Source organism: Anabas testudineus, chromosome 4, assembly GCF_900324465.2.
Source record: "Anabas testudineus chromosome 4, fAnaTes1.2, whole genome shotgun sequence".
In the NCBI taxonomy this organism is placed as follows: domain Eukaryota; kingdom Metazoa; phylum Chordata; class Actinopteri; order Anabantiformes; family Anabantidae; genus Anabas; species Anabas testudineus.
In genome coordinates, this window is record NC_046613.1 from 972669 (window position 1) to 986833 (window position 14165).

At 40.0% G+C, this 14165-nt stretch overlaps 1 protein-coding gene across 3 annotated transcripts in view; it reads right to left on the reverse strand.

Annotated features, from left to right (window-relative positions):
* ptprfa (protein tyrosine phosphatase receptor type Fa) overlaps positions 1-14165 on the reverse strand; it is a 235933-nt gene that overhangs the window by 61944 nt on the left and 159824 nt on the right. For all 3 annotated transcript variants that reach the window (XM_026345312.1, XM_026345313.1, XM_026345311.1), the window contains exons 11-12: positions 11018-11323; positions 5095-5288 (exon numbers count right to left, since the gene is read on the reverse strand). In XM_026345312.1, coding sequence (XP_026201097.1) covers positions 5095-5288; positions 11018-11323 — 500 coding nt within the window. The remainder of the gene's footprint in view (positions 1-5094; positions 5289-11017; positions 11324-14165) is intronic.

Sequence of the window (14165 nt, forward strand, 5' to 3'; positions counted from 1 at the left end):
TTATACAGTATAAAGCAGAAAGACTAAAAGTTGCCTTAAAGTTTACTCTTTGGAGAACATTAGGTTGGAGAACATTCAACATTAGAAGCACTGTGCTACAATTTGAGGGTTCAGTGTCTTGTCTTGGATACTTTAATACATGAAGAGCTAGGAATCAGACCACCAACTTTTTGATTTGTGGACAGCCCACTCTTCCAGCTCTACACCTTTGTGGTGGTGGCTGTGATGCACGTAGCTTATCTCCATCTCTGTCTATTTTGTATATCATGTTACATATTGTGAAACATGGTTTGACTCTGCATTAAAAATGAAGGAGCAGTTTCTTGCTGTGGTTAATTGTGGGTGGAATGTTGTATAATGAAAAACAAAATGCTTATAGCACTTCAAAGAAGGTACATGATTGATGGTATTTTCTACCATGTGAAGCTGGTCCCTGCAGCTTCACATTCTTTTTCCTTCTTATAATCAGACAAAAAATTCCCTTAAGCTATGTTCAGACAGACTGTATTGTAACACAGCCTTTGCAGTAAAAGAATGGGGGCTGAGGGCTGGGGTTGGTGGGGGTGTGTTACTTCACCTACTGGTGAGACAATGAAATACGCTCCGGGAGGCTTCCCTGCAGTGACGGCTGTCAACATGTTCAAGCTGTCCAGTGAAAGAAAAGTGCAGACACTGACACACAGACATTGTCTTTGAATTGTGGCATAATGAGCTGAGTTTCTGGTTTGTGTCACAACATGTACCTGTAGAGGGTATGACTGCCAGGTTTGGTGTCAACTGTCACTTTCATGGTGCCATTTCCATGTAACCCAAAGCTGCAACTCTCATTTTGCTTGTGTTCGCTGTTGGGCTGGACAAATCAAGCAGCCATTACAAGTTAAATTATTGCTGGAATACATGACGAGCTTTTCACAGCTGGGTCCAACAACTCTGCTGGAAATGCAAAATGCTACCATTTAAAAGTAGACTATTTAGTAAAGTAAGTTATATTTCCTTTGCTAATTCCCTAGAAGATCATTAATTTTTCATCTAAGCTTGTGTTATTATTGCACTGTCCTCTTGCCTGTCCTTACCTTTAAGGCTTATTTGCACTGATGACAGTCAATAGACAGTAGGGAAGGTGATGGTGATTGACGACAACAATGAAAGCAACTTGTGAAGTGTGTGTGAGTGTTTTAAACATACACATCTGATCAGTGATACTATACTATACAGAAACATATCACTCTCTATTAATACGTTACTAATAAATATTTATTAGTTGAAAATGTAAACTTCCATTTCCAGCAACATCAGACAGCTGTCTCAGATGTCTTTCTGTTAAAACCACTACACAGTAGACACTGTTGGCAACTATCTGGTGAACATAGTGGGACATTTAGCAGCTCAAGAGTCAAAGAGTTGGTGGATACCTAGAACTGGTCAAATTTCAGATTTACATGTTGATAGTGGACTAAGACTGGTGTGAAATACTGTGGTTGTGCTACAACCAAATCAGACAGACAATGAAGACATTGTCTTGGGCACCTCCCCCAGTTATCTGCCCTGGGCTGGGTTTGTTTTTCTGGGCTACAACAAACAGAGATGAGCCAAAAAGAGGTTGCCATATCTTATCAGATCAGGCGATGCTCACGCTCCACAGCCATCAGTGCTGAAAGGGATAAGAGGCTCCTTCAAGCGTTCTTTAGCCATCCAAAAATACGCCTCACTGAGATCTTACAACCCGCAAGCTTGCCAGCGGAAAAGCAAGAGGGATTGAAGGAGCAGAATCAGAAGACTAAGACTGGGGAAGGAGAGCCAATTAAAGCTTTGCTCCCTGCCTGTAAGCTCCCATAATTTGGCATGACTGAATTTATTTTGTCATCAAGGTCTGTTTGTGACAAAAACGCCGTAATCTGTGCTGAGTGTTGGCAAGCCAAGACTAACAAATGGAACAACTGAAGGATTTTCAGGCAGCTTGACTGGAGACAACACACCAAGCACCCGCAGCCCAACTCAGCCCATGGACTTCTCACAAAACAGTTTGCTTCAGTGCTGCAGCTGTAGAACTGGTGATGAGCTCATCAAGCTCACTGGCATAGCTGGAGGCTGGTATCCATTGCCCCGACAAGGACACATGAGCTGTAAATATGGCTGAACAAAACAACTGGGGTACAACTGGCTCTGCTGGCACGAAGATCTGAGCCTTCTTCTGAAATGATTCTTAAGCACACTAGAGACTAAATCCATCCATCATAGTAAGAGGAAAAAAAAACCAAATCGCTCAGTCTAACCCAGAAACTTTGTGCTTCTTCACTGCAGCATTAAAGGGCCAGTATAGTCTACTGGCTCATAGAATGGTTACAGAAATACAAAGGATGTTTTTTGGTGCTTTATACGATGGTCTGGACATTTAAGCAAGCCCTTCACTGTATAGTGAAGACTACTGTAAAGTAAAGTAAGTGCAGAGAGAACATACTGAACTTAATCAGATACAGTAACAGCACAGGAGAGGGTTAGAGTCCACAGATAAAGAAAGACAAAAGACAAGAAAACTGGTCCACATAGGTAAGCGAGTTATGCCACTGGAGTGTATGGTCTGTGTGTGTGGTGCAGGGAACCTTTTATGTTGTAACTTTACAAACTCTCTGTGTTGACTCTCATCACCATCACTGACGCCAGGGGGAGAGACTAAACTTATCACAGATGAGGCTTAAAGACAGTTCCTTAAACAGATATCCCCTCAGCCGTGAAGTGTGCGATGGGGTCTGCACGTGTGTGTTAGGAGCTGTCGATGAGTTGTGAAATGCGGGCCCTTTATCAGGCCTTGTGCCTTGCACAGATAAGACAGGAATGCTGCTTACAAAGGTAATCAGGTGAGACGCTCCTCCTGGAGAACAAAACAACCTGAGAGGAAAAGAGCTGAACATTTTCACACCGGGAACTTTTAAACATTCTTCCACTCCTGCTTCACTGTACGAAGACTGTACTCTAACTTGCTATCTATTGACATTGCTTTTGTTGCGTTTTCCTTTTACCAGAATTAAAAGGAAAAGAAACAAAAGGACAAATTATAATTTGGATAGGCAACATGTTCATCCCACAGCATCAGATGACCATGCTTCACATGATGTCAAATTTTTTGTTACATGTCAGTTGATACATTTCTACAGATGTTTGATCGTACTGAGTTCATCTTCCAATCTTGCTTGCTGAAGTTGGATTTGTTGGGTTACCAATGTTTTTTGTTTCTTATGTGGAGGGCCTTTTAATACATGTTTAGAAAAGTGCTTTATAAATTAATTTAATATTATTATTATTAAGATCACAAGGCACATATCTGCTGTCTGGACCTAACATAATCTCAGAGATGGGGAGGAAAGCTTTTCTGATTTCTGCTGCTACCTGGAATAACTTGCAGAGTGAAATCCAAGCAGTGAAGTGTGCGATGAGGTCTGCATGTGTGGCAGAAAAGCAGACTTTCACTCTGTGGTGAAAGTCTGCTTAGTTAGGTAAGTTATTTACTAAAGGGAGTGAATACAGTGCCTATGTCATCATATATTTTCAGTTTTAGATTTTTAATAATGTATAATAATGTAGTGAAAAAAGCTAAATTAAATCAACTATAATTCAATATTGCTAAAATAGTGAGACTTTTTACAGGCATTTTATATGCATTTCACTTCTGTTAAATTACCTTGAACAACAGATATGAGGCAGCCATGTTTGTCTGGTTTTCAGCTATGTCCATATTATTAAGTGACAAGTTGAATATATCGACATACTGCTTATCCTATTACAAGTAAGGCAAATGTAATTATTCTGAACTGATTCCAGTATGATATGATGAGGTGATACCCCCGAAACTCTACTTCTAATTCTCATTACCACTAACTAACTTAAGCCATCTAAATTTGAAAATGATAGGCTATTCCTTTAATGTTGAGTGCACATTAACATTACTAAGCCATGGTCTCCCATCAATAAAATGGACATTTTCATCAGTAAAGTCTCTTTAAATTTAGGTGTGCACATTTTAAAGTCATGAGAAATTTGTCAATACAAGAATTATGTTTCATAGTGTCCTTTAAATACCTTGCTATCTGAGCACCACTTCATTTCAAGTGTTAGCATAACAAAGACTTTAAATGTGAATATGTCTCATCATCAAAACATTTTGCTGTGTGGCGACTTTTTTTTTTCTAATATTTTTGTTTTTATTTTATTCACATGTTCATATTTTAGCCGTTTTCCATCACTGTAGGCTGGAATAAAAATAAAAATGCAGAAGAGATGGAGCACAATTAATTTGTTGGTACAAAAAAAGACATTGTATGTGCATTCTTATCATATAAATGCCACCGCATTTGGATTCTAATCACTAATGCATTTTTATTAGGAGACAGAAGATCACACACAGTTATTTTAATCTGTTTCATCCTTTTACTATTTCAGGGAAAGATAAGAAATCATTTGCACATATTAGGCTTGTAAGGCATGTGTTCCCACAAAAGGACCCTTTGGAACAATATTAATCATCTAAAAAGCCTCCTAATCTGGTTTATTTTGATGTGCATTAAAAGCCAGGAGATGAAGTCAAGTTCATTTCTTAGGTTAATACTATTAATACTGAATATATTTGTTTCCCTTTATGTTATAACTTCTGGATTTAATTTAAATCTACTTTCAATATTTGTTCTCATTTTAAATATTATACTTTATTATATAGCTGCTCCATTTGAATTTGTATGAATGTGGCTGAAATAAACTAGTTGAATGATGCAGCCAGGCCTACTACACGTCAACGTCAACTGATTAAATCATAGTTGCATCTACTATCACCTACTATTTTTACTATTTCTTTTATGAGATTTAACGTGAAGGCAGTGATATAACTTCACTGTAAAGCAGTGGCCGGAAATAGTGATAATGCCACTTAGTGAATGACTCCTTGACTCATCACAGAATGGATAAAACAAATCATTACTGCATTTCTGAGTTTGTTGGAATGTACCCAAACCCTCTAGCGTTCAAAGGGCAGGTAGGGTAGCCAACCAAGTTACATAAACACAAATCACCTGCTTAACGTGTCACTGGACTTAACTGTGACAGTACCTGGGCTTCAGGGAGGGAAACGTCCATGATGACTGGCTGGCCGTGAGGCTCCCCGTTCTCTAGCCTGGAGTAGACCAGCTGGTAGCCTCTGATCTGACCATGTTGTTTTATAGACAGAGGGGGCTTCCATGCCACCCTGACAGCAGTTGAGTTGAGAGCGTCTGCCTCCACCTTCCTGGGAGGAGCTCCAGGCACTGCAGCACAACACAACACATGACTACACTTAGAGAAAACACTGATGGAAAGAGGAAGAGGAGAGATTATGTGTTTACCGTTTCGTTACACCTCTTATTCACTCATACTTTAGCAAGCATGCTCTTATTGAGTATCTGTCAGTATAGTAGTTTGGCAGCTCAATAGTTCTGCATAATAGGAAAAAGGCTTGAATAATAGCATGAACAAAGACAGAGGTGTGTGTAGTGTACAGAGAGAAGTATCACATTGCTAGTTTTTCCTCACTTCTGCACAATGTCAGCATGCACGCCCACTGAAAGAGCTTTCTGCTGTTTACTGTATTTCTTCCACCCTTCTTTTGTTTCACTTGCTGATCTTTCATGTCTTTATTGAGAACAACCATAAAAACCTTGTAGTGCTAGTGGAAGAAATATGTAACCATTTGGAATAAAAATCTCCAAAACGATAATTGGAGTCAGGCGGAGTCATGCCTGGAGAAAATGAGTTTGGAGGTGTGGACCAGAGCTACTTTGACTGACAAAAAACAGTGTCTAATTTTTTAAGTTTGATCCACACAAGCAGGGTGTCTATGGGAGAAAGATGAATTCCCAAGTGTATCAAAAAAGTCTTCAGCATAATGTGAGCATGTCTGTATGTATTAAGTTTAATGCTGCCAAGGGGTGGTCAGCCAGTAATTAATTCCAAGGGTTCACATATTTTTACCACTAGCACTATAAAGGTTTTGTGGTTGTTCCCAATAAAGACATGAAAGATCTGAATGTTTTTGTGTTATTATTTTAAGCACATCATATTTCTTAATAAATTAATGCAGAAAACCACAAATAAAGGTTAACATACTTTTTCTTGCCACTGTAACTGCAGTCATGTTTTTGTATTGGATGTAACCACTGATTAAACACAATACATTTTTTAAACAAATGAAATGCTACATTTATTAACAGGACAAAGTGGCATAAAGGTGGTTGAGGAGGATGAGGGGGAAGGCCAACACTATCACATCACATTCCTGAGTTTGGTTCCAAAGTCCTGTGTGTGGTTGGATTTAGGCAGGAAAAGCACTTTAATTAAGGCTAGAGAAAGACCGTGGTTTTGTTTAAAGGTTGTGTGTGTGGTCACTGCTTTTCTCTGTTAAACCACAGTCATTCTCTGAACATAAAGAAGTGCTGAACCTTGCCAACCAAATCATACAAATATACACTTTGAAAATGTAGTAGTCACACAAACAGGATGTTGAACTCTGTTTTGGTGGAAAAAAAGTGATCTGGGAACATTTGACTGATGTTAACTCAACTCAGTCTTGTTCATAGTGACGGCTTTGCTGAATTATCACTTATATCAACATTTGAAATGATTGCTCATAGAGAACTTTTGAGGTAGTTATATATCTTATTAAACCAGGCTAAATGTGCCAGCAGAAAATGTGTGTGAAAACAAAGCTGTGTTAAAGTCTGACAGACAATCATGTACACTGTACACTGTGTGAATCTCGTGGGCCATTGTGGTGGTTCCTCTGTCCCCATTTGATAAGTGACATCAGAGCCTTAACATTCTCCTGCCCTGACGAAACAACTACAGGCCTGGGGAAGTTACAAGGTAATGCCAAGGTTGTGAGCTATTTATGGAGGCTATACACATCAAAGCTTGTCACATGTATCCCCAAGAGGATTCTGGGAGCATGGTTTAGAGCTCTCACTTTCTACTTTATAGGATATCGAAATTAGCTTATAAAGATTCTTCTGGAATGCTTGGTCAGCTTCAGAGGGAGGTGTAAATGAATACAAATTTGACTTCCGTAAAAATGAGGAGGTGAGATTTTGCAAATATTAATGGAATTCAAGACAAGGGGAGGAAAGGAAACATTAAAGGTTAAAACAGTCTGCATAAGGACCATGGAAAGAAAAGGGCTAAAGCAGCTCAAGCATGACGTAGCACAGCATGCAAAGAGAAGTTCTCTAACGTCATGTTACCACTACCACCGGAGACTAATAAGAACTGTTTAACCTCACACAGCATCAGAGAGCTTCCACAATCAAGCTTCAAGCTTCAGAGGAAAAATGTCAATAAACGTCTGTGTTAACAGCAAAATGCAGAGCCATAGTGTGTGTAGTGTGGAAGAAGAACAAAAGAACCGTGTAACACATTCTCCACAGCAGGATACACATATCTTTGAAGCCAGTCTATTTACCGAGGTAAATGTCCTACTTATTTCCAACCATCCTCACACATACAGCCTCTGATGGCTGACCACACCTGATCCAGGTAATCACCCTGGGTAGGACAGGGACAGCTGGAAAACAAGCAGGGCAGAGACTCTTAAGGACCAGGATTTGACATTCTTGCCTAACACTAAGCCACTTCTTTCAATCTCAGACTACACTGTCACTGGACAAAAACATCAACAGCAGATGATTCTGCATTATTGAAAACAAATTTGCATTGATGCAAATGCATAATTTTTGGTCTATATTTTTATTATGGTGCTCTCCTGAAATAGTTTTGGACAGAGGCTGTATAAAAAACAGTAGCTTGTAGCTAGAGTTTCAAATACACCCATTAGCCACAACATTAAAACTAGTGGTTATAATGTTGTGGTTGATCGGTGTAGTTTATGAAATGTTGAATTATCTCAACATGTTTGAGCAGGAGCATCAATGTAGCATCAGTCTGTAATAAATCAGAAAGAAAAGGCTTTCATGATTTCAACATGGATAGAGGTCTTTGCCAATAACAGTGAGGGATTATTGGTCACATCATTTTCATACAAACGGAATTTTTAGATGGGAAATTACACTGAAAGAAATCATTTGTTAGGTGTTTATCTCAGATAGCTGAGTGATTTGAACAAAGACTCAGTGCTAACAGAGAACACAAGTTTAGAGTCACTGGTAGTCCTTTCATGCAGCACAGTCTCTGTAGAATTAAGCTGCAACTGCTGTGGTTTTACAGGGAACACACTGCAACCGAGTATTTTATAAAGTTTAAGTAGTTGCAAGTGGCAAGCATGTTACCACTGAACATATCAGTATAACAGTCCTACACTACATATATAAAATATCTGAGGAGTATTTTGTGAGTACAGCATTATTAAACCTTTTTTTCAAGCTGACTCTTACATGTACATCAGCAGCTGCAGTAAAATGCTGCTGCAGACACTAACTGTCTCTTCTGTTTCTGTCTCTGTCCAGGATGTAAGTGTGTTTGCATTCCCCTCCCTGTGCCAACCTCTGATCAAAGACAACCTGCATTTACTCTCAACAGCATGCGCTGCACAGCATTGAACTATAAAAAATAAAGACCGTATATACAGTCAAGCAGCAGCCAGTCAAAGGCAGTAATCAGTTTGTTTACTTTCTCTCAGAGTGTATAGGAAATAGATACAGTTTATTCTCCTTTTAAAGGAACCATTCGACTGTCCACCCTGTCCTATAAAAACTAAACTGCAACAATTCATTTTTAGGGACATAAGTGCAACTGGATTCTGTTAATATCAACAAGTTACTTAAAAAGCCAATGACAAATATGCTCACACTTACCATATGAATAAAATGTTCCCAGACAGCAGCTTTATCTGACAAAATATTCATATGCATTTTAACGTTTAGGTGTGAGACTACAATGCGTTTATTTACTTATTAATGAATTAATTACATTTTTGTTTCTATTGTTGTGTGTTGTTAAGGTTAGAAGAATTACCACCTTGTGGTTGTGCACCTCCAGCAACCAATCAAGTTGTAAGTTACATGTATGTATGTATATTTAAATTTGTCTGAGAGTCCAAGCGAATGTTTGTGTCTCATGTAATGAAGTTCCCTTCAGGCCTTTCTGAGATATTGAAACACTGATGACAGTGGGACAGACATGAGGTCACAGTACTCTTTCTGTCTGTCTGCCATCTACCCAAATTACGTCCTTGAGAGTTAACAAATGCTGTGCTTCACTCATTCTAAAAATTATAGATTCCAAACCGTGTCACTTAAAAATTAACTGTAACATTTTGTTTTGTTAATCCAGTCCACAGTCCTTCTGTAACTTTGCTGTGAGTGCCTGAACCCAACCATAGTAAACATCCGTGAGTAATGACAGAACTGAATATTGTACTGAGAGACTGCATATTTAGGCAGAAAACTGGATATTGTAGACTGAATACAGAAAAAATCTGTCTTCTGCAACTTGCCATTTACATTAATAATCAAAGAATTCTCATTATATGATGTGTAAGCACATCTGCTTGACCAATCATGACCGACAGCGTGGACGCTGGATTTAGTATCACCCTCTGAGTAGAAGCAGCATTTAAATTCTAGTCGTGTTGGCTCAGAGCAGAAGGGAAATGATTGGGGACTAATTTGACGCATGTCTCCGAAGCCCAGGTTCAAATCACATCCTAGTGAGATGTGATGACAGGGGTTAAAGTGGAAGGAAAAATGTGTGACAGAAGCCTGCTACAGTAAATTACTGCCACTCTTTGCCCATACTATACCAATAATAGAATCTTAGTGATTATAAAGACAGGACTTGGTATTGAGAATATGTAGTTATTCTCAGGCACCAAGCTGACACTGATGTGAGCCACAAGAAAGATCCGTGGGCAGAGCAAATGGAAAGCTGGTGCATTCTGTGTGGAGAATGGACAGATGCGGGAGAAACCCAGGTAGTGAAAGCTCAAAGTTAAATGGGGTGCAGAGAGATGGAAAGAGATGAAAAGAGTTGGAGATTAAAATTCAGAGTGTGTGTAGAAATGAAGTGTTGTGAGCAGGTTTGAGGATGGAGAGAGAAGGACAGAAGTTTAGTGCTGGAGTGATGAAGGAAAATATGGTCCAAAGGCTGTCACATTAGTCTCCTCTGAGGTTTAACTCATTAAATGCTGCTCTCCAAAAAACACATGTTTAAGTTGAGTCTCATACTTACCATACAGATACACAATTCAAACCCCACAAGAGCACAAAGCACTCAAATGAATCCAGACATTGCTGTGACTAATATGATTAAGAGCAAAACAAAAAGAAGGAGTCAGGAAGAGTCAAAAGCAGAGCTGAAGTCATTAGGAAGCAGCCAAAGAGGCCTGAGCTGGTGAGAACAGAGGGAGCAGAGGTTCCACACTGAGCTGCTACACTTTCTAAGCTTCCATGAAACGGTCCGGGATTTATCCTTTGATACTCTGACTTCATCTAGTGACTCTAGGAAAGAGCCCATTACTCTTAGCTCTCATAGGTCGTGATAAGCTCTTTTGTGCCCTCACAGAAAAGGTGAATCCCCCTGTAAGGATTTCTTGTAACTCTGTCTTATAGATGTGCGTAAGCATTGGTCTGTGCTGTGTTCTGCTTCTCACTTGTCTTCAGCAGGGAGAGTAATAATGAATGTGTGCTACAATAGGCAGAGTCTCCCTAAGGACTGAATCACAGTGGCCATCTATCGTGCCTCAGACCTGCTATCTGACTGAAAACAATGGAACAGCACGTCATGCTGCAACTCCCCTACAGGGCAGCAGATCAGAACCATGGCATCATGCTGAGGAAAAGACAGACAGACTGGCAGGAAGAGGCAGCAAAAGTCTCACAGAACAGACCCACTAAGTGAACTGTGTACTGTCCTTAAAAGGTCACACATCTAGTGAGTGTTTGTTAGACTACAATGCAGCAGCAGCGGAAGGACGAGGAGGAGAAGGACAGGAGCAGAGTGAGTGTTGGAGGGTTACTATTTCCACTTCCCAATGAGATCATAAACATACCATCTTCCTTGGTTCTGATGCGGGCTGCTGGGCTCTCCGGGCCAGGCCCGACGTCAGTGTGAGCCCTCACCCACACCAAATACTCCACCCACTTCTCCAGGTCCTCCAGCACATAGCTGGTGAAATCAGCACTGATCCCTGACACCTGGTGGCGCTCTGTGTCCTCCCCTGTGGGTGCTTGGTAGGCTAGGGAGTAGCTCACTATGTCCCCGTGGCGACTGTCTGTAGGAGGTGCCACCCAACTCACTTTGATGCTGGTGGAGCTAAGGCTGAACAAGCGTACCTCCTGAGGAGGGGCTGAAGGTGCTGATGGGAGGGGAGGAGGAAGGGTAATGGTCAAGCAGGGCGGATAATGGAAGAGACACAACTGACCCTCTGGACGGCTGAGTGGTAATGTAAAAAAAACCGAAATATTCAAGTTGGATTGAAAGTGTGAACTAGTGAAATGTGTTCATATCCCAATAATTACCTTTGTCTTAAACAAGGTGTGAAAATATTCTCAATGTGTACAATTAAAAAGGTGTTGTGATGATGTTTTCTCACACGCCATACTTATTATGTGATTTGTTGTATATGAGATACATTTTAGAATCATGGATAAATGATCATCAGAGTCCAGAGGGCAGACAAATACAAAACAATAATAACAATAAAAGATCAAATGAATCCACTGATTTCACTCATGTGTCATTGCCACAATGTGAAGTTTCACCAACTTCAAAGGCAACAGACACATGAAGATGAATGTACACACAACAATGACTTGGCAGTACAGCAGAGCATGTAGACCAGCAAAGGGTTAGCATCAGTAGGAGACAGGGATCCATGTCTGGGAGATGCTCTGCAGCTCATTTTACAAATAGAAACCACAAAAGAAAACATCATTGCTATTATTATTGAGACAAAAACAAAGTGGAGTCATGCTGTGACACAGGGTACATACTGTACAGTGCATCACTCAGCTTCTTCAGTGCTGTCTGAACAGCCTGACATAATCCTGTAGGGATGTGGGATATGTGTTGTATCTCGATAAACTTGGGAATTCATTTTTCTCTGCACAAGGGCAAGCAGTCCAGGCCACTGTGTTTATATTAATGGTGTGTTCAATAAAGACTGTTCTGTGTTTGTTGATATTTGTGACTTAGATCAAGAATAGATCACATATCATGATCAGTAATTGCAGAGAACCAGGAACCTGAAAATACTTCACCTATTTTTCTTGCCACAGTACTGAAACAAAAGACAGAGATTGTTAAACAGGTGAGGAAATAGAAGTGGATGACAGCAGTGGTCGGCGTCTTCAGATGTTAGCAAGTTTCCTGACATGATGGGTTTGGCTGGCACAGGAGTGATGAGATACTGCAAATCAGAGCTTTGTTTGCAGTGTGATTGCTAGTTCAGTGATTTTACACAGGTAAATCAAGTAGCTGAGGTAGGGCATAGATTCATGTTGAAGCTGCCATAAGTATAGTCCATATCTCACAGCATGCTAGAGATATGCTGGATATGGAGCAAAGCTCCAGGTCTCAATTGGTATTGAAGAGAAGAAGTCAACATCTAACACATCGGCGATCCATGTGTCTTGTGTCACATGACCAACTATCATTGTGAAGAACATGACAGTCATAATGAAAGCTGTCTCTCTGTGCAACAATCCATCTGTGTTGGCTTGGTCTTACATCATAACATGCTGCATTTGTCGACTCCGAGCCTTTATTAGACTATTTGTCAAAATCTGCAACGTGCAAAGCCTAGAGATTTGTTACACAGAGAACATATACTGCATATAACAACCAAACATAGTAAGCCTATGAATGATGGTTTAGGTGAAACTACATATTTCACGGCAGAAAAAAAACCTCTTTGAAATGACATTTTCCTTTTATGTTGCCTTGCTGCCGTAGGTTGTAATTAAGTTGCATGTTCAGAAGGATCTAGCATGACTGGCACATGTGGAAAAAAGTCAGCTTATAATTAATGCTATACTGGTAATTATGTTTTGTGAGCTTAAAACTTCAGATTTGCAACCACACAGTTCCGTGAACTTTACAGCCTGTCTGCTGCTAGTTGTGTTTTATAATAACTCGAGTGCACACACATGACTGGATCAAAATAGGGCGGGTTTGCTCTCTCACTTGGATAGAAGTCAGTCGGTGCTCTGCAGAAGACAAATCTCTGCTCACTGTGAAACAGATGACAAGGAAGAATGATGGAATGACCAATCCCTCCATCCTCTCTTAGAAAATATATAAATTTATATGAATTCATTATGGGCTACATGGCATTGGTGCAGATTTCATCTGACAGCGAGAAGGTTCTGAATTTGAACCCAAGCATCGGCTGGTGCTTTTCCGTGTGGAGTTCTCCCTGTGTGGGTGTCCTCTAGGATGCACATGAGCTGGTACATAGAAAAAAACCTAAATAGAAAAGGCAAAACAGGCTAAATGCGACAAAATGTTTTTAGGTTTTCTGACGTGTTGTGAAAAAGTTATTTTAGGCAGCATAGATGCACCATCTGTTTATTTCTGCCACCTGTGGTGCGTTCTTAGACTCCTTCAAAAAGATTGAAAGAAGAAAACAATATTCATGTAAGAACTGCAGGTGACGGTTTAGAACTTGCACTCTAGCAAAGTCTCCCACTGGCTGTCACCAAGAGTAAAATGACTTTAGATATAGTGGATTAAATAATAATGAAGCTTAAGGCTGTAATAACTACTAACAGCCAAACATCTGAAAAAACAGGTCTTATTTGAAACATCATTGACTAACACCCGGTGTACACCGGGAGCCATTTCTGTCATGATATTAAACACACACATGAATTTCTATTTTAATCAATCCAGCTGTTTACAGAGACCACACAATGTCTTACAGTTTGCTGATGCTAAATACATGTAAACCCAAAGACGGTCTGCTTCAGCAGGTAGCTAGTGATTAGGTGTTGGGCTCTGAGAGCTGTAAAAATGCAGATGGACTACATCGTTACTGTACCTGAATGCATCCTCATTAAACAACATATCATATTTATTATTATAGCCCACCCACCTGAGCTGAATCAAGTTACAGTTACAGGCTAATCATTAGCCTTTACTTAACTGTGACAGCTGGATAGTGTAGTGGTACGATTGCCACTCTCCATGCAGGAGAT